The sequence below is a fragment of the Phodopus roborovskii genome, unplaced genomic scaffold (assembly GCF_943737965.1).
Source record: "Phodopus roborovskii unplaced genomic scaffold, PHOROB, whole genome shotgun sequence".
In the NCBI taxonomy this organism is placed as follows: Eukaryota; Metazoa; Chordata; class Mammalia; order Rodentia; family Cricetidae; genus Phodopus; species Phodopus roborovskii.
The window spans coordinates 458,671-480,249 of NW_026125640.1; the positions used below are offsets into that span (position 1 = coordinate 458,671).

General features: G+C 37.5%; 2 protein-coding genes across 2 annotated transcripts in view; both read left to right on the plus strand.

Moving 5' to 3' along the window:
• Lancl3 (LanC like family member 3) overlaps window positions 1-3,506 on the plus strand; it is a 103,527-nt gene extending 100,021 nt beyond the window's left edge. The window contains exon 5 of the mRNA XM_051177926.1: window positions 3,075-3,506. Within this exon, the coding sequence (XP_051033883.1) occupies window positions 3,075-3,234 (160 nt within the window). The 3' untranslated portion in view covers window positions 3,235-3,506. The remainder of the gene's footprint in view (window positions 1-3,074) is intronic.
• A 7,540-nt stretch (window positions 3,507-11,046) lies between these two features.
• The window catches only part of Xk (X-linked Kx blood group antigen, Kell and VPS13A binding protein), a 40,751-nt gene continuing 30,218 nt past the window's right edge, over window positions 11,047-21,579 (plus strand). Inside the window, exons 1-2 of the mRNA XM_051177927.1 lie at window positions 11,047-11,566; window positions 18,999-19,261. Of these exons, the coding sequence (XP_051033884.1) occupies window positions 11,322-11,566; window positions 18,999-19,261 (508 nt within the window). The 5' untranslated portion in view covers window positions 11,047-11,321. The remainder of the gene's footprint in view (window positions 11,567-18,998; window positions 19,262-21,579) is intronic.

A 21,579-nucleotide genomic window follows, 5' to 3' on the forward strand; every position in this document is an offset into this window, starting at 1 on the left:
TAAAATATCTTTGATATTTGCAAATATCACCCTGAAGGGAATGTGTGAAGGCCTGTGTGAGCCTTCTACTTTCTTTGTGTAATGCATGCCCATAATTATAGCTATTTAGGAGACTTCTACAAGGGGATCACAAATTCAAAACCTTTCTGGGCTACAAGAGGGAGAGCAAGGCCCACCTGGACAAGGGGTGAGACCTTCCCTCCAAACAGTAAAATTGATAGTTAGTGATATGGCTCAGTGGTAGAGTGCTTGCTCAGCACACACATGACACAGCTTTCGAACCTGCCTTACAGAAATCTGACTTGTTGTTTTTCCAGTGAATTAAAAGAAAGTCATTAGGGCATAATCTAGGATAACAGCATTTGTCAGAGGTTCTTAAGCCCTAAAACATCTATTTGAAAAGATTGGGTGAACCTCTCTACTTCCTGGAATGCAAATCTAGTGTTCAAAGCTGTAGTTAGAACATTTGAGTTCCAGGGTTCTTCATGAAATTTATTCTCACTCACAGATAGAAAGTTGTAAAATGCAGAGTTATTTGTTAGCGGACCACAAACTCACTCCATGGCTCAGCCCAACATGTATGTCACTTTAGTTGGCTTTCTGGTGGCCATGCATGATGAGAAGGGTTTTTTAGTTTTTGAAAAACTTGACGTAGTGCTGCAGTACCACATCTGGTGATGTTTGTGATTCCCTACATATGTGATGGTCTTCCTAGAGCTTTTAGTTGTCAAGACACATTAACACTTTTTCCTTGTCTTGTTTGTTCTTGGTTTTGTTTATTAGTTTTATTCATTTCTCTTTTGCGTCCTACTTCATTAATTTCTGCCTTGATTTCCCACTATTCCTTTTTCTATTGTAAATTTGTATTTCTTTAAAGATGGCATGTGAAGTAATTGGTTTCATTATGACATCTTTACTCACATATGTCATTATAGTACTTTTTTCAAATTCACTGTCCCCCTGCACTGCCTTCCCTTGTGCATACTCTTCATTGTCAGCTGGTTCCCTTCCCCCAAGTAACCCCTACTCTTGCTTCTTTTATGTTATTATCTAGAGCTTAAAATGTGTAAATACACTGCTTGCAATTATCAATTAATAATAATTTACAAATGATGACTTTCTTGACTCAGTTTTTTTTATATAGAACCATTAGGTATTTTTATGTACTGTGGCCAATATTGTTCTTTCTTTCAGTTCTATAATTACCATTCAGGCTTCTATTTTAACTGGGAATTGTTGAGAAAGTTAATTGGTTAATATTGAGTACTTTTTGAAGCAATAGTTTTCACTTTACTATTGACAACATATTTCAGAAATGAGAAATGTTATGCATTGCTTAGAATTATTTTTAAATTATTTTTATTATTTTTTACATCCTGACAGCAGTTTCTCCTCCCTACTCTTCCCCCAGTCTCTTCCACATCTCTCCTCATCCCCACCATCCACTTCTCCTCTGTTTCTATTCTGAAAAGGGCAGGGTTTCCATGGATCTCAACAAAACATGGTTTATCAAGTTGCAGTAAGGCTAGACATCTCTCCTCATATTAAGGCTGGACAAGGCTACCCAGTATGATGAATAGGATCCCAAAGGCTGGCAAAAGAATCAGAGGGTAGAAGGCATATTATCATATTCAATTACTTTTGTTGTAGATGGTGCAAAATATATTTTATATCCTAAGTAATTAAAAATATTAGTACATATTAAACCACTACTAGATAGTGCTATTTACTGTGCTAATGAAGAATGCATGTTTTGATTGTCCTTCCTTCCTTCCTTTTTTCCTTCCTTCCTTCCTTCCATCCATCTTTCTCATGCTTACGATTCTAGCTTTAATCCCCAGCATCTAAAAAAGAACAAGAAAAGAACAAGCACACAAACTGTGCTTTTCTATAGTTAAGAATTCTACATACTACATGTTACATATTTGAAGACAATTCTGAGGTATCCAGACTGCCGAGTAAGTCACAGCACTCAAAAGATGAGGGTCCCCCAGAGTCATCTCATAATTCCTAATTATCACATAATTATATATATATATATATTGAGTTGATTCATAAAATAGCTTAGTTTCTTCTTCTAGAAGTATAAAATCTTGGTTAAATGACTTCATATTTAAGAAAACACTTGATAGAAAATTGGTAACAAATGGAATTGAAATTTATTTCCTCATTTATTTTAAGCTGCCTGCAATAATTCCAAGGGCTCTACAAAAGATCACATAAGTCATTAATCTTTATAGGACCACCGTGTGGCCGCAATAATCTAAATTTATGGCAATAATCAACGCTCAGGCCTCACCAGCATCAGACTTGATTATTTTTTTGTTGATGAAAAATGAATAAGATTAGTTAAAAACAAAGGCATAAGTGAGAGCGTTTGAAAGGCTGGAAATTACTACTCAGTGTTGTTATGGTTAATCAAATAAGAAAATAAAAAAGTCAAAGGAAAGTGTTTTTTGTCAAGATTTTAGAGATCAGTGACTTGTTTTAAAGGCAGATTATCTTAAAATAATGCCTCATAGTTGAATTTACTATTTGATGTCATCATTATGAAAAGTTGCTTACATTCTACCATTCATCTTAGGTTTTTGTTGCCCAAAGCAGTGTATGTAAAATACTGCACATTTTTTAGCCTCTGCTCTCTGTCACATATAAATAAACCTAGTTCAAAAATAATATGCTCCCAGAAACACAATATATTTAGATTTTTGAAAGGAACAGTGATATATAAGTTTGCTTCAGTTCAAGATAAATAAAAGTAGGATGCTTTATGTGGCTTTTTCACTTTTAATTATTGGATAATGGAAGGAATATCAATTCAGAAAACACCAATGTGCTTTGATTTGCAACTCCTAAAAATCGTTAGATTTGTTTGCCAACAAAATCTGTTGCAAAACATAAACACTTATATAACTGATCTCCCCTTTTCTCCAGAGAATGGAGTTTCTCAAATTAATTACATAATTCTGAGAAGAAAATGATACTAAAAGTTTAACTTCACAAGAGAAGAAGAGCATCCTGTGACAGGTCATATGGGTATAATTCATATTAAAACTGTTTTCTTCTTTTCTTAGGTTTGCTCAGTTTTTATTCACGGAAGAATTCAAAGCTGGTTCCCGGGTCCTTGAAAGCATTTACAGCTTGTATGAAGGCTTCTCTGGCACTGTTTGCTTTCTCATTGATTTGCTACAGCCCAATCAGGCTGAATTCCCTCTCTTCAGCGTCTTTGTGTAGAAGGCTCCATATCCCATTGCAGCCTGGCAGAAGTCCCCCGAGATTTCCTGAGCCTCCTCTGGGCAGTATTCCACCTAATCCACATCCAATGGTATCAAAACCATGAGCTTTCACATCGCTGCCAGAAGTATGAGATCAGCCTGAAGAAGACAGCGTGATACCAGACTGCAGAGAGAACCTGCCAAACAAAGATGCCACAACTCATCTAAAAATCACAGATTTCACATTTCAGGGGAATGATGTAAAACCCAAGATCAGAGAGAAAAGCAAAATATATATAAATGTTTTTCAGTTCATGACCCTGGAGGCAGAAGTGAACTGGAAATGATGGGGACAGAGTGCTAACACTTTTGAAACTGGGGAGCAAATTTGACCTTCTGTATACCCTCCACCCCTAAGTTCACAAGTGAAGACAATCCAAATAATCTAAAACATATAAAAGTAACTTGCCCTGTTCAAAACTGTGAGCAGGGATCAAATGTCAGGATGAAGGGCATGAAAAGAAACCCTTGATTGTCCTAGGCCTTTGCTTACTGAAATTCATGATTTTTATCTGAGTAGAGGTATTTGCATATGTATGTGTTCTTTTTTTAATCACTATTGCAGGCACTTTAAAAACATCATATCACAACTTATTTTAATCACTGAAATTTGAAGCTTCCTTAGACCTTAAAATATCTCTTTCCCTAATTCTGGTTTCTTTCATAGAGCTCAGAATAGTAAGATTCAGGGCAGGAAGGAGTGTAGTTTTAGTGGCAGCCTAAGCTTACTAGCTTAGGGGTGTGGCTTGTTTAGCATGCACAAGGACATAGTTCCATACCCAGCACCGCGAAAACAAAACAAAACAAACAACAAACAAACAAACAAAACATCCACACACACAAAGACAGGAATCTTCACATTTAGCAAATAAGTGTTGTTGTCATGTGTTTGTCTCAAGTTGAAGTGAGATCTGTATATTTTACATGTTAGTTATTCTTTAAATGCCTTTATCTTTGTAATCTCTATGAAGCTTTTAGACTGTAAAACGTGCTCTTGGTGAAAATCACTCATCTCAAAAATCAGGGTAACTATCACATAGGTAAGTCATTTCTGTATTTCATAGAATACTGTGAAAGACATGGAATGAGGAAAGTAGAAGTGTTTATAGAAAGAATGTTGCTCTGTTTTAACCTATTAGATTAAGAGTGAAATGAATTCCCTGGCTGGTCACCTTACCTTGCAAAACACAGGACATGCTAGAGCTTGGCTATCATACTAGTTGATTCTAGTTATCATATCCAATTTACTTCTCCTATAATCACAAGTTATAAAATGTTTCACGTCAATAGTGGATTGCTGAACACTAATAGCAACTGTCACTCCAATACAAAGAACATGAGTTTACCGCAGTCCTTGTACTTAACCACTGAAGTTCAAACATCACATTAAGGAAACAGTTGTGCTATATAAAATGTCATTATTTCAGTAGTCATTAGATATTTGGATATGTATATATACATAGGTACATATGTGTATATGCTACATTTATTCCTTATATAAACTGAAGCACTATTTGAACTGTAAATAGACTTTGGGAGGAGTTAGGTAATACTTTGCTGCCTAGAAACATTTGTGTGTGTGCTGGTTTGTGGAGCTGTATGAACCAATGGGTTTGTATCCGTTTGTATGAATGTTGTATGTGTGATCCTATTTTGGAAAAGAGGACTTCTTGTATTCATAAGATTCTCAAAGAATCTTACCAAAGAAAAGAACTGTCTTTTTGTATATTATGATTCTTTGTGTGTTTACAATCATCAACACAAGCTGGGACAAAATGATTTTTGCGAAACATGTACCTTGTTGGCTTATGGTCCCATTTCACGACCTCAGATATAAATTGGCTTTAATTGCTCATCTGTGAAAATACTGTTTGGGGTAAAACTTAATTAGATTCCAGAAGTTCTTTCTTGAGGAGGGCAAGCACCTTTTGGGAAACCGTAAAGAAAAGTCTATCCACAGAATGTTTTCCTTTTGAAAGGGCCAGCGACAGCTGCTTCACCATCTCATTTCAAATGCATTTGGCATGGGCCCTACAGGCTACAGATAATAAGCAACCAGAATCAGGTCTTTCATATTAAAGGAATACATGCTTTTATCGTGTCGGAGCAGCCACTCAATGTGTGCTAGGTGACTCTCCCTAAAGATTTAGAGCTAGGAAGAAGCAAAACAAGGCTTCAAAGTCTGGCTTTCTCCTTTTAAATTCATTTGTCCAGTATTCCAGATTAGAGATAAGTAAGCCCCATAGTAAACAAATTATCCCTTCCCTCAAAGGTACCTCTTTTTAAAAATCTGCCCATCTCTTCCATCATTCATTATACAGACTGAGAAACCAAAGGACTAGGAAATGATGCAAAGATTTGTTATAACTGTTTTATTTCTAGGAGCTTTAGAAAAAAAATAGACCTACCTTTGTAAGATGTAATAGAGTGACTGTAACTTTGTGCCAATCATTGTGAAAAGGTCACTATTTTTGTATATCATGTATAAAAAAGGATCATGTTTAGGTGTGGTCTTTCTGAAGTAAAACTGAAACATGGATACACTCTCACTTTTTTTGTTTTTGTTTTGGTTTTGTTTTTTTTTTTTTCTTCTGCTAAACCTATCATCGAAACTTTCCATTTTCCTAAAAGAAAAGTACTGTCAGTTTGGGAGGGTCCTTTTCTATCTTGTTTTCCCAAGAAAGGGAGGAAAGACCTATATTTTCATCAGGAAAGTAAGTCATGTCATTTATTTCATCATCAGTTTCATGTGTAGTAACATTCTTTTTGTTAAAGCATGTTCCCTCCTGATGGCCACTACGGTGTATCCTAGAAGCTCTGTTTAACACAAATATTTATTTTGCTGACTGAAAATAAAGGATCGTGGCGCCAATAACACAAGAAAGTTGGCAGCCAGACCATAACTGCATTGCAAAAAATGAATTGGGAGGTAGGATAATTTAACACTGATTTTGAACCATACTTTAATTTGGTCCTCAGATGTGTGTTACCTATAGGAATAGAATTATGTGGCTTGTGAGGCCTCCATTAAATTCTTTATTATGTCTCAAATTAATAGCTGGAATGACTAATCCTCAAATTTACCAAGGTCATATGATTGTAGCATAAATTTGGCTAAGAAAGCAAGTAAGAAGGCAGGATCAGGGCTTGGGGGTTGTAGGTACTTTGTACATGTACATTTAATGGCACTAAGAATAAGTAGTGCCATTTTTTTTTCTTCCTGGAATCTGTCTAATCATAAACCACCTTCAATTCAGCATGTGTTATCAACTATCTCTAAATATCTTCACTCTGATGTTTTTTTCTCTATGTCTGCTTAATCACACACATGACTTCTTTTCTCCTGGGAAGGCAGGCTTCCTCTATATCTCTGTCCACCTCTGTTTTTAGCAAAGAGCATGGGGCTCAATGAGACTTGACTCCACTTTGGACAGAAAGGCTGACCTTGAGGTCAGTAGCAGCCAGAATTGGAACTATTCTGTAGTCAGATAACAAGTCCAGGGCAAGCTGCCACAAGAGTGCTTGTGCAATGAGAATAAGGTAGTGGCTGCATGTATCCTGCTTCCACTCCATAAATGGGACTGATCATATTATTTTTAGTGTCATAAAAGACAAAAACTGAAGTAGTTCCTACACAGACAGTCTCTCCCCTTATTTTGTAAATTGAAAATGTTGATGAATTGGGACCTAATGGGTGATGCTGTTAAGATTTAAAAGACTGTTCATTTTTCATCTTCTTTGAATATTGAACCCTGTCCATTCCATCTAGTTCCTGCCACAAATGACAAAGTCTCTCTTCTGCAGGATTCTCTGCACCCTCATTTCCCTTTTGGGTACCTGTTGTTCATCCATTCTGAATGAACTTTGGGGTGGAAGGAGAGCTGGTTAATTGCGTGGCTCCCATGAATAGGCTTGAATCACCAGAAAGGTAAGGTAGTTCTTTCGTTACACAATAACCACTTCTTACTAAGTCGACACTAGCTCATGACTTTAGGCTCTTACATAAAGACATAGATAGATCCTTCTGAAGTACCCCAATACACTCCCTCTTCTTATGCTTTCATAAATGACGAGCAATCTAAAAGAATGGAGATGGGGGAAACACCTGTGTATGTGTAAACAGAATTCATCCATATAGAACAATACAGTTCTGCTGAACTCTTCTTCATATATTTCGTGTGTGTGTGTGTGTGTGTGTGTGTGTGTGTGTGTGTGTGATATGTTCCTCAGTGTATAATCTTGTATTGTGTGTGAAGTGGCTGTGACTTAGCAATCAGTTTAAAGAAGACACAGACTCTATACTTGTCTACTGTCTTCAGCAAATGACCTTATTATAACCTATTTTAGTGGGATGTCTGATACCATCCCCTGATGTTTTAATATCTGTGTGTAAGTGGCAGTTTCCAGTAAAATAAACTGTGTTACTGAATTCAAGTTGAATGTAGTAATACTTACATGTGGATGTATTCAAATAAGCAGATTGATGCAGATAATCAGTCTTGTCTCTCTGCCTTTTAGGACTTTAATATTTTAATAATAGAGAATAATAGAGGTGTCTTCTGAAGACTGTAGCAGCAATAGACCCCCCCCCCTTTGCTCTTGAAAATTCAGTATCATTTGAATTAGACAGATGTTCCAGGAGTAAGAGTGGAGCTCTTGGTGTGTAATAATTTGCTCTCAGAATCAGGTAAAGGACAGTCCAGTCTCTAATAAGGTTAGAGCTTTCCCAACTTGAAACTGAATGAGGAGCTCTTGGAAGGCAGGACTGAATTTTAACCTATTGGGTGTAGTGGCACCAAATTAACTGAATTTTTAAAATGGATTTTGTAGAAACCAGTGAGACATGCTGAAAAGCCATATATAACTCGGGACTGGTCAAGCATCTCATACTAGAGTGAGTAGAATCTATTTCACCAAAAGGGTTTTCATTTTTGCACAGTTCACAATTATATCATCATTGGGTTAAAAAAAAGTTCATCTCTTCCTTATGGTTCATTTCATAAGCAGCAAACCAGTACAATTCCTTCACCTTTTGAAGCAATATCCCAAATAGTAAAACACCCTTATAGTATAACAGCTTACTCCTAATTGGACCTAAGAGTAAACAAGCATCACATTTTAATGTGCTATTGAATTTTGAAGACTTGCTCAATAAATTAGTGTTATTAATAAAATTGTTCTATTTGCTGAATTTCTCCAAATAATTATGAGTAAAATATAAGTATAAAAAACAAATTATATAAATCAATTATTAGTACTTTAAAATCATTTTAATTTTTATTAACATTAAATTCAACACCTTATCTGTTGTATATAAAAAGAATTTTGAAATAGTTGCACACCAACTGAGAGGCTTTGTAAAAATGCCTTTTTGCCAAAATCAAGTTCTTTAAATTCTTGCTAATTATTACATTTCCTTAGGGGTACTTTGAGGTATTTGAAAGATATAGCAGTTCTAATCTTAGTGCAGAACATTTTTACTAATCACTTTACTATATTGCAAAATGTTATACTATGATATTTTATAATGAAACAATTATCAAGTATTCTGGCATATTACATATTATTATACCCAACCATCACATTCTATAAGTCTACTACTATGTACACATATTTTTTTTTTAAAAAAAAAAACACAGTGGGTATTTTGGTCCTAGTGATGAAGTATAATGCAAATATATGACATTGATTTTTAATGAAAATTCACTTAAATGTAGAGCAGGGAAACTAAGCTGTAAATATATATGTTCTTAAGGATAAAATGGCAGACGATAATTTGGAAAGATCAACTTTTAAGTGCTCATTAGATTTTAGCTTTTGTTATGTGTTGTTCCTGGAGCAGGAAGGACAATCGTTAGTTGAATTTGCTTCAGCTTCACAGAGGGGGTTCACTCGTAGTCCACTGCATGGTGGAATGAAATCTCTTTAGAAGCAGGACTGACTCAGAAACTTAGTGATGCACCTTACTATTTTTTAACTGCTGTCCAAATATCCAAATACTGTGGTCTTTCTGATGTGTTTTCTGTATTAGTTTTGCAAAGTAGAAAATAATGTGCCATAAACTGGACTTGATTGTGTTTATTAAAGTGATGTCGCTGGCTTATTGTCCCGCCCCTGCTCTGGTCCACTTAATAATGTAAAATCTGTGATAATTTTTGCCTTAACATCTGATGTGAAATCATTATTGTGTTCTAATTAATTATTCTTAGCTACTCGTTAATTTTTCTTTAAAGCTATCTATGGTGTCAAATAAAATATTACACAAATACTCTGTGAAGTGCTGCTGGTGAGTCTGTTTGTGATTGTGTGTATTTGGATCCAGGACATGTTGGCCTCTCGATTCTATAAATAGGCATTCGTAATCCTTTTGGAGAAAGGGCCTGGTACCTCTCACTTAGGCCTTGGCTGAATTCTCCCCTTAACCCTTATAAATAGATTTTTCCATGTCACTCCAACAACCAACTCAAAAGCTTAGCTTGTCCTCTCCCTCTGTCTTCATTCTTGTTGAGATCTTCAGAACCTTCACAATTTTTGTTTACACCATTTTCAAAGATAGAAAAATGCCCAAGCTGTCCGAAAATTAAAATTATCCAATTTATTCATGGAAAATGATCTTAAAAAGGGTGAGGCTGTGTGTCAGACACACAGACACACACACACACACACACACACACACACACACACACACACACACGAGCACATGTACTGTTGGGGTAAATGACTCCATTTTGATGTACAGGTTGTTCAAAGTTCAGTGAGTATAGACAGGACCTGCACAGGTTAAAACCAGACAAAATCCCAGCATTGAGAAAAGGAAGTAGGCATAAATTCCAACCTCTAACAAAGAAGATATTTGCAATGGATATGTGCTGGGAAGGTTAAATTCTGTTTTTTCCAGATGAGTGTCAACCACACCCCAAGGCAGCTTTCATGGCCAAGGGTAGTGAGCCAACTCAAAATGGACTCCATTTTATTTTTGTTGTTGTTTTGTTTTGTTTTGCACTTTTTGTTTTGTTGGTTTTGACATTTTTTTGTCATACTGTTTGTTTTTCAACTTAGGGTTTTTTTGTTTGTTTGTTTTTGTTTGCTTTGTTTGTGACAGAGAGATAAGAGCATGAAGTTGAGTGGGTAGGGAGGATTGAGTAGGGGAAAGAATATAAAGAACATGTTCAAAATACATTGTATTAATTATTTTCAAATAAACAGTTGAGTGAAAAAGAATTGTGATAGTCTTAGGTTGACATACCAACAGAGGTATGTGTTGGGCTAGAAACTGCTTCCTTATCAGGGTTTGGTCTTTGACCTGTCTTGAGTTAGTCACAGATATAGAGCAATATATTCTATAGGCAGTTTTATCTGGCAATGAGAATTTTGGCTTCCACAGCTCCTTCGATGTTCCTTCCCATTCTGTACAGAAAGACAAAGAATTGCTCAAGGGTTTCACTGAAAAGTTAGACATATTTCCCAGTATGTTACCTTCATGACAAGACCCTTTATTCTTAGCAAAGCAGCTCAGTGCCTCTGGCTATTTTGGAACTTGTGGTTAGGCATTTCTTCGTCCCGGAAACTAGAATTCAAACTCCCCCACCCCCAATTCTGGTTTCTGCTGGTTGCAGTTTATCAAGGCCACTCAAGACAGCCCAGAACAACGGACTCTAGGACCCAGAGGCTGCGCGCGGGCCAGCTTGGTGGGCGGCCTCCTGGTGTGGTTGGGCACCAGCTGTAGGAAGGCGCGAGTTCGCGGCCGGCCCGGAACAGTCTCGGGAGAGCAGCGACGAGCTGGGTAGGCGCACTGGCGGCTGCGCACGGTGCGCGTGGGCGTGTCCGAGCGGGGCCACGCTGCCGCCCCACCCCCCTGTGTCGGTTTGCCCCCAAGGCCGGGCTAGAACGCGCGCAGGGCCGTTTGGCCGGGCCCGCGTGCCCTCGGCGGCTCCGCTGTGCTCGAGCGGCTCGGGGCCGGACATGCTGGGAGCCGCTCAGGGAACCGCCACTGTCGCCGCCGCCGCCGCCACTGCCACCCGCGGGGCGGGTCTCTGAGGCGCCGAGATGAAATTCCCGGCCTCGGTGTTACCATCCCTGTTCCTGTTCGTGGCTGAGACCATAGCGGCGTTCTACCTGAGCAGCACCTACCGCTCGGACGGGGACCGCATGTGGCAGGCGCTGACGCTCTTCTTCTCGTTGATGCCCTGTGTGCTGGTGCAGCTCACACTCCTCTTCGTCCACCGCGACCTGAGCCGCGATCGCCCACTGGTGCTGCTCATGCACCTGCTCCAGCTCGGGCCCCTGTTCAGGTGTGTGCGGGACCCAGAACCAACCCTTAGGCCCTAGCCCTTGGCCATACTCCCCTACCCCCTTCTGCCTCTGCTCAGGGAAGAGGCCTTCCTGAAGGGGATAGCTGACCCGCCCTGCTTTCCCAAGCCTCACCATTCCTGTCTCCGAAATGGGACAGGATCCCAGAATGAGGCTAAAACTGAGATGCTCCTGATTTAGGGACCCATCATGTGGAATTGCCAGTGTTTACTTCAATTTGACCAAAAAGAGCAGTAGTCTTTGCCTTCGTCGTCAGTTTCCTAAAAATACGTGGCTTTCCCTGTGGTCAGGTGGACTTCCACAGGATTGGCTTGTGGTCATGAAACAAACCTATGGAAGTTGCTCTAAGCCCGGTTAAAGTCGGAGCTGTTATGGGTTATTTAATTTAGCTTTTCAAACACATGACACTTAAGTGTGTACAAGGCACTATATTCTAAGTGCTTTATTAAAATGTGTTTAATTCATATACAGAAGTCTAGAAATTAATGCACTCTACTTTTCTCTTGGTGTGATGAACATTGTCTAGAGTGAAAATAAACGTAGTACCAGAAGTGTCTTCTGACTCTGCCCAATTTTTAATATAGTCATTGAAGACAGGAACTTATTTTGCGCCATTTCTGGGGGGGGGAGAATTATTGTTTCTGGTTGTGGTGCTGTGGATGGAAGCCAGGGCCTGGTACAGGTTAGGCAATGCTCTAGTACCAAGCTACATCCTTAGCTCTGAGAATTAATCTTTATGAACACAAAACAAGAAAAAATTACACAGCAACCAAACAGATCGTTTTAACTTGAAGGGAATTTAAATGCATTGTTTTCATATCTTTTACTAGAGGAAATGCAAAAGTAAAAGTATTAAAAATCATTCACAATATTAAAACTTTGCATGCCATTTTAAACACAATCTTTTTTAGCTTACTATACTGACATACAGTTTAGCAGTTATGGCAAACTTGGTAAACAGGTTTCCCATTCTTCAAGAGCCAGGGGATCCTAAAAAAGATGAGAAACATGCTGGTAATAGAGAGAAAATGCTACTGATGTTCTGACAGTCAGGGAGGAATCGGAAAAACAGGGATCGGAGATACTTAGAAAGCATTGCCATGTCCTTAAGCTAGCCCTATGGCTCTGATAGTGTCTCTCTGATCAAGAAACTAAGTGAGATTTGACTTTAGACAAGGCATTCATCATTTACTGCCATCTGTGGGGAGGAAACACATTTGGGTGGAGTGACTTTGGGAATTGAGAATTCTCAAAAGTTACTTTTGCTAAGTGGTTTGGTTCCTACCTTACTACATGCTGGTTGACTCCTTGCCATGATGCAATTGTGTTCACAGCATTTGTTTACCTGTCTATTATTTTGGTGCTGGAGGTTGAACCTAGGGCCTTAGCCATACTAAACCAGTGCAGTGTGCCACCATTGCTATAGGCTCACTTGTCCATGTTCCCATTTTGTACAAGGGGCAAATGAGGCTCCAGAACATGTTCCCAAGGCTTCCTTCCAAAATGTAATTAGGTTCATTATGTTCTCTGTGTTCTGTAAAACAAAGTAGAGTGTGCAGGACATTTTATCAGCAGTTCCATCTTTAGGGTTTTAAATGTTTGAAAGTGTCTCTCTCTTTTTTTTTTGAAAGTGTCTCTTAACATTAAGAGTTGCTGAAGACAAAGCTAATAGAATATTGTATATAAAAGAGCATGGCGACTATAAACTAGAGTTCAAGGAAATATGCTAAGATGTGAAGAACAATAGTACAGAGTGACAGAATGTGACTTTAGTTTTTTCTTCCTAAACATGTATGTCTAACAAATTTCCCCTTTATTATAAATTCTTCGATCACCTTCAGTTATCGCAGTAATTTTTAAAACTTTATTAGTGAAAGGAGTCTCATATTCTGATAAAGCTGATTTATGTCAAGGAAGTATTGGACCCATAATGTTTGAACTCAGATACACAAAATGTAGCTTTCAAGACCCTTAGCTTCTAAATGAAAGGGAGATTTGTTAACTTTTGGTTAATGGGACTTAAAAAAAAAAATCTTAGTGAGATTTCTTCCTAATGACTGGTTCTAACTTGAACACGTCTTTTTTGTTGTTGTTGTTGTTTGTTTTGTTTTTTCAAGACAGGGTTTCTCTGTGGTTTTGGACCCTGTCCTGGAACTTGCTCTTGTAGACCAGGCTGGCCTCGAACTCAAAGAGATCCATCTGCCTCTGCCTCCCGAGTGCTGGGATTAAATTAAAGGCATAAATCATCAGCTTTTCAGAAAGATCAAATTATTCTTCCAAACAAGGGAATCACAATAATTTCTCCCATTTACTCCTTAGCAATGGGTTTTAATACTATTTTAAAGTTGTTTGGTGGGCAGTTTACTTCTGCTCAAGTTAGGGGAGCCAAACTATCATTTTTAGGTAGATGCTGCTTTTGAGTTCATATGATATGATGACCCAACTAAAGTGGCATACAGTAAGTTGTTTACTGTATAGTGCTTGCCTTAATATGGTTGAAACCCCATGTAAGATCCTCAGTGTGGGGAAAATGCAGATCTGTAATACCTTACACTAATGGTTATGAACTAAAACTATTAGCTCACTTCGGCTCCCTTTTTCCTTCAGGGAAGCATTGGAAGACCTCTTTATTGAATTTATTTAATCTTTGTCTTATATTTAAATGTATAGTTACAGTTTCTATGGTTCTTTCTAATATGACATTTGGATAGTGTCTTGAATTACCTTTTTTTTTCCAATTTGAAGGAAAATCTTAGAGCTATGCTAGATATTTTGGAAAAACAGAGACTATCTTTTACCCTTTGTTTCCTATTACTCTCACAATTATGTTAGTTTTCATAAATTAATTGAAAGTAGTAAATATAAATGAGTGACAACTTCAAGGAATGCCCCATTTTTATTACTAGCACAATTTAGCAGACAGAAAAAAATCTAAGTTTATAAGATGTAGGTTAAAACACTCTGACATTGATATAGAACATTGCAGAGTGATTCATATTAGTATTTCTCTGTAGGGAACTTCGAAATAATTTTAAATAATAACCATCTACATTTGAAAAACATTTCTTTCCTTTGCAAAGTAGAAACATCATTTATTGAGACTCAGGTGAGTAAGCAAGTGGCTTGTTAAAGGTTTCAGAATATTCTCTATTTAACCAGCATAGCTCTCTGATGTAGTTTCTCAGAGCATATGAACATAATATGGCTTATAGGAAATGTTAGTATTTTCATTAGGATCCTTGGTTCCTCAAGTTATTTGTGCTGCCATCAACATGTCTAGTTTTACCTAGGGAACAAACTGTTATGGTTGACAAGAAAATTATATTATTCCTGAAAAATGAAACTAAGTAGAAAAAAGTAGAATCGGAGTACTAAGTATCTACAGCAGGGATCATCATGGGGTCTTCAGATTATGCTCCACTGGCCAGTCATGCCACCACCTGTTTCTGTAAATAAAGTTTGTTAGAACACAACTATAGCCACTCCTTGGTAGAGTTATTCCTTTATCAACTATTTGTCTGAACAGGCAGAGTTGAGCAGAGACCCTGATGACCTTTAGAGCCTGAATACTTAACCAATATTAAATTACATAAAAACTTACTGCACCATGGAGTATGTGATATTGAAGAACTTCCTTGAATAATTTTTTTGAAGGGTGCTGGACCTTTACCACTGACCTACATCCTTAGCCCTTACCTTGGGTGATTTTATTCAAGTAGCTCATGAAGAGAAACAACACTTAAAACAAACTGTATGAATAAAAATTGGAATAATTGGATAAGTCTTAGAAGTATTTTAAGAAAACAGTAGTGGTTTGTTTCTTACTTTTCTACTTAGTGGTAGTAAGAGGTCTTGGAACAATCCTTAAAATTATAAGAAACAATGTTTGAAGCTTTGTTAAGATATGCCAGGTGTGTGCAGTGGCTTAGTGGGTAAGCACTAGGGAGTCAGGGTCAGGGAGGTCTGTGAGTTTGAAGCCAACCAGTCTACAGAGTGAGTTCCAGGACAGCCAGAGCTACACAGAGAAACCCTTTGTCAAAGGGGAAAAAGACAAATGTGTCACTTGGGAAAAGCAGTGGATTGTGAGAGGCACTACCATTAGAGCTAGTTTCTTTTCTTGCAACTTTTCATTTGCATGGTTGATCTCTGCAGTTTCATTAAAAAAATTCTGTACGTGATCCCTGTTTTACATAGTTCCCTTAAGCATCAATAGAATTGCATTCCTCTTCAAATCCTTATTTCATTCATTCATTTCATAGAGCAGCTTTTAGCATGTTGTACCTTATGTTTATTTTTGGCTTATAAAAGCTCTAAGGTTTGACTTTTATATCACAAGTTAAGAATATCTGTTAAAATAACAGAAACAGAAAATATTTTTGCTCAGTGAAGAAAATTAAAGCCTTTAATTCTACTGCCTAAAGAGATTTTTGTTTTGTTTTCGAGACAGGGTTTCTCTTTATTGCTTAGGAACCTGTCCTGGAACTCGCTCTATAGACCAGGCTGGTCTTGAACTCACAGAGATCCACTTGCCTTTGCCTCCCGAGTGCTGGGATTAAAGGTACACACCAACAACACCCAGCACAAGATAATACTTCTTAATGCTTTTGTTTTATATCCTTACTAGTATGTGTATGAGGTTATGTTTGTAAACTGTCAGGGAAAATGAATCCAAATTTCAACAGTTTGCTCATTTCCATAATTTATTTATCCCTATCAAGTCTGACCAAGGTACTAGTTTTTTTTAACAACTTGTTTACACAATTTCTATTTAGCAATTGGCACTTTTGAGTCAAAATAATTCAATTCTGTCATTCCACTGTTTATGTGCACGTGTACATTTGTATAGTTTGTATACATTTAAATGTGTGAAGTTTTCTCTTAAAAATTTTCCCTTATCAAGTACGATAAAATATTTTATCAAATATGATAAGTGTATTTTTACTTTTATAAATTACATGTGCTAGGGATTGATTCCAGGGCCTAACACATGCTAAGCAGACTATATCCCAATCCCAGGATTTTAATTAAAACAATTTAATTTGATTGTGTATTTGTGTACCTGTGTTTGTGTACAAGTACACATGCCTTAGTACATGTGTGGAGGTCAGAGAATAACTTGGGAGAGTCAGTTCTCCTTTCATCACTTGAGAGAGACCCAGGGTTTAAACTCAATTGCTTATGTTTGTCAGCAAGCACCTTTACCCACTAAGCCATCTCACCAACCCAAAGTCTTATGTTATTTATATTAGATGTTTCCGAAACTGTCAGTTTTGAGAACTACATAGTATTTGAGTGGATGTGCTTTGATATATTTAATGATCCTTTCATTTTGAGGACCTCTAAAATAAAATAATGGTACCTCTCATTATTTTGCTGTTAGAAGTGATGTTCATTTAAATTATTTCAGTAAAATTTTCTTGAAATTTTACTTAATTTATGTTCTTTTTTTTAATATATGAGTGCTCTGAATGGATACATGAAGGTCAGAAGAGGCCACCGTGAGGTTTCTGAGACTTTAACTCGGGACCTTTGGAAGAGCAGTCAGTGCTCCTAATGGCTGAGCTATCTCTCCAGCCCAGCAATATTTCTTTATGAGCTGGTGCATCAGAAACTGTCATGGGAATGAAAAGTACAACATAAATATTGTTTCGTTACGTATTTATTTTATATATGCCCCCTTATCCCATTCAGAGCACCTCTGAATGAATGGAATGGGAGTTTTCAAGCTATTTTAATAAAGTACACGTGCTATCATCACCCCTTTGAGAATAAATATCGTGATCATTTTATTCTCTCTTCTACAGCTTGCCACTTTTGATGGCCCAACAGTTTTAAGGGGTGTTCATTCGTCAGTCAAAGGTTTCAGTTTTGGAGGAAGTGGCTTGAATTCATGAACTAAACTTAAGTGTTATTGTTTCTTCTAAACAAATTAGACTACATTGCCATGTCGATGTGATATATTCAAACATCTTTGATTGAATGTATATTACAAGATAGCACATACACTGCCCCTGATACACAAACCACACAACTTCTTTTCCCTAGAAACAAGTGAACAAAGGTAATAATCATGAAATATGTCCACTTTGTGCTCACCAGAAAGGTTGTTATATTTCTTTTCATGCATCAAAATTAAGGCCTTATTTTACTATAACAAATTATAAATGTACTTAGATTGTCATAGATACCTCCAGGTGATATTATAAAGTTAACAACATTCAGTCAATCCAATTAAGCCATAAAACCTAGCAGCATTGTAGGATTGTTATGAAAAGTGCCAATTTTAGGGCAGAAATGCCAATGTTTAAACCCAAGGGAAAATCTGTTTTTCCTAGTACTTTATTATGTAAGTTTTCAAACACACAGTAGAAAATCTTAATGACTTATACACCTAAGTGCCTACAACATAGATTCTACAATTAACATTTTGTTTCATCTCTCCATCCATCAACTCAATCTCAGTCCCTCTGTCCTCATCTATGTGTGCCTTTCTCTGTGTATGTATGTATGCTTCATGTATGTAGGCACCCGTACTTTTTCTTTCCATCAGTATCTATTTATAATATTATCTAGGGAGAACCATTTTAGTTAGTAGTTAAGGATGTGTCCCTAAAGCAGTCTTAGAAGTCCTTAAATAAGACATTTGCCAAGCTCTGGGCATGTTTGAATTTAGCCATGGCCTATATGGTCTTATTAGGATAAAGAAATAGGTAATATATTGTGATCTTCCAATGAAATTCTAATTGGCAAGCAACTCTGCTTTATACTTACCCAACTTTATTCATCTTCATGTTCCCTCCCTCCCTCTTTTCCTTACTGTAGCCCAGACTCATCTGCTCACTGTGTAGCCAAAGCTGGTCTTGAACTCTTTGACAATTATTCTGCCCCAGCCTCTAGATTATAGAGTCTAGAGAGTGCTGAGATTATAGGAGTGAGTTTGAACTTTTTTTTTAATTAGGGTGGTTTGTGGCATTGGTTTTATGTGGATTATTTATACACACACACAGCCTTACACCCATTAGTCCTCATTCATAGCAGGATGACAAAACAGGTATTTTCTCTGTTTTATTATTGAGGGGGAAAGTTCAGAATACTTACAGCTGCGCAGCTAATGTGTATCAGGAAGAAAAACTAAACATTTTTCTGTAGCTCTAGAGTGTCAGCTACTTCTCGTTCTTTTATTTTCTTTGCCTTGATGTCTTTCAATGTCACCCTTGCTTGATTCTCACTCAATTCCCAATGGTCCTACTGCAGGCTTTGTAGAAGACTGACTCCTTAGAACTGATCCTGAGAGTGAGTGATTTAGAATAGCCAGGCAAGGGTTTGAGAATCAAGCTAAGTGAAAACAGGATGACTGCAAGAGGACAGAATTTTGCCAGTCACTAATTCTATGACTCATAAATTTGTTTCTAGATGTTTTGAAGTCTTTTGCATCTACTGTCAGTCCAACCAGAATGAAGAGCCTTATGTGAGCATCACCAAGAAACGGCAGATGCCAAAGGATGGCCTTGCAGAGGAGGTTGAGAAGGAAGTGGGCCAGGCAGAAGGCAAGATGTTTACCCACCGCTCTGCCTTCAGTCGGGCCTCTGTGATCCAGGCTTTCCTAGGCTCTGCCCCACAGCTGACCCTGCAGCTCTATATCACCGTCTTGCAGCAGAGCTTCACTACTGGAAGATGTATGTATGCATGCTTTTTTAAAATTTTTCTGCTTACATTTGAGGTTCAAACTGAGAAGCAAAACAGTTTGTATTCAGGTGAAGTGCATTTATATGTTCATTTGTTCTGAATCTATGTTCTGTTTACTTACCTAGAATCCCAGTGAGTTAAAATGTTAACATTTGGGGAGAGGGGTGGGTGCATATGATTCTGTATTTTGGCCAGGACTCAAAAGGAAAAGTTCACCTGTGCTCTAGTGCGGACCAGCTGAGGTGGCTCAAATTTGTGGGAGCTATAATTCATCGAAGACTCATCACTGAGTTCTTAGAGTCTCACCTCTTTTCCATGTGAGGAGAGTTTGGGCTTCTCACAGCATGGTACTGCTTCCAAGTGTGAAACTGTGTCATCTTTGGTGACCATGACTTAGGAATCATGGAGCTAAATGATAACTGGAGGGTTCTTCTTTTTTTCTCTTTCTTTCTTTCTTTCTTTCTTTCTTTCTTTCTTTCTTTCTTTTTGCAGTTTAATTTGTAGAGCAAATTTAGTAGTTAGTAGTTTTAATATATTTACAGTGTTGTACCAAGATAACTTTATCTACCATTTTAGATTCTAAAATGTAAAACATTTTCATCATGTCAAAAAGAAACCTACAAATTATTAGTCATTGTTTTCCTTGCTTTCTAACCCTTAGCAACCACAAATCTTCTTGCAGTTTCTATGGATTTGTCTTTTGTCTATTTCATATAAATAATATTATGTTCTATTAGAAAGTTTTTGCATAGTTAATGAATAACAGACCCTGTCCCTGTGAGCTTCTATCTTGGATAAGATGGCCATCCTTTGATTCCCTCAGTTTAGTCAATTTTCAGCAGAAGCATGATCAAGTCCCTGGGATCTTGAAGGATATATTGGCCTTAAACCCACGTTAGAATTGTAAGATTGCTCTGCTGTGGGGAGGTCCAGACAGCTTACCATTTGCCTTGGCAGGCTTGAGAGTACCCTTTTGTAGTCTGCTATAGTCTGTAATAATTGTTCCATGAAAACATATTTTATGCCAGGTACTGTGATGAACTTGGTAGCATTTGTTTCTCATAGTGTCCCGTGAAGTAGAGGATGTTCTTTTCATCTTGCTGAAGAGGGAAAGCATACCTACAGCCTACTAGAGGAACTGTGAGCTAAGATTATATTTGGATAGTTTCATTCATGGATGTAGTGGATTTATTGAGTATGCTCTGTGTTCTAGTCTCTGTGCTTGTCTCTGAGGATAAAGTATTAATGAAGTGGACAGGCTCCTGTCACTTTGGAAGAAAATGGCAGACATGCATTGAATGATTAATCATGTATCTGTTTTACTTCTGGTAAATTGTGCAAAATAAAGGTGAAGGAGACTGTGTGGATTCTAACCAAGCTTGGAAATGAGTCATCGTTTTCCAGAACATAGACTTATATTTTAAAATGGCCAATGAGGCAGAGAAGCTAGATAAAAGAAAAGCAGTATAGAACATCTTAGGATTTAAAAATTATAATCTACATGCAGTGGGAAGCCACTGATGAGTTTTAAGCAATACAGTGTCATAAGCACATTTAGTGTTAGAAAATAACTACTCTGGGAAATAAATTGGAAGCCAGTAGGGGAAGAAATTGGAAGGACAGTAAGTGGGCAGCTAGGATTTCTGAAGTGACAGTGATAATGTGTTGGAATAGAATAGTGAGAATGGATTCTTGGAACAGTATTGAAGATAGGGAAAAGGAGTGACTGATAATTAATTACATATGAAGGCAAAGCATAGGATGTGCCTGGAATGTGTCCAGGGCCCTGTCACAGTTATAGTCATGGAAGCTGTCTGGACAAAGTGCAGGATTCTGTGGCATGTTTTTTTTTCTTTTCACAAAATGGACATATTTAAAGATTCTATTTAGATCATGAGAGGAAAACATGTTAAAACTACCTCAAAAGGTAGATAAAGAACAGACATGGGGATATAAGAAAAAAAAATATTTGAATCGGTGTGTAAAGGGAGATGCCTGTTTTCAATAGATGTTAGAACTAGGGATGTGGGTCAGTAGAAAGTGCTTACCTAGCATGTACATGGCCTTCAGTTCAGTTTTCCATACCATAGAAAGGGACAGAAGAAACAAAAAAAGCAATTTATCATAGCTGAGTTGGTAGTGTGTTTCCTTAGTATGCAGGCAGCTCTGGGTTCAGTCCACAGAACCACACAAGCCAAGAGTGGTGGTGCCCACTTATATTAAAAGCACTTTGGGACAAGATCAGAAGTCTAAGATTTCTTGGTGCCAGCCTGCTATATATGACAGATACCCTATCTCAAAAAAGGGG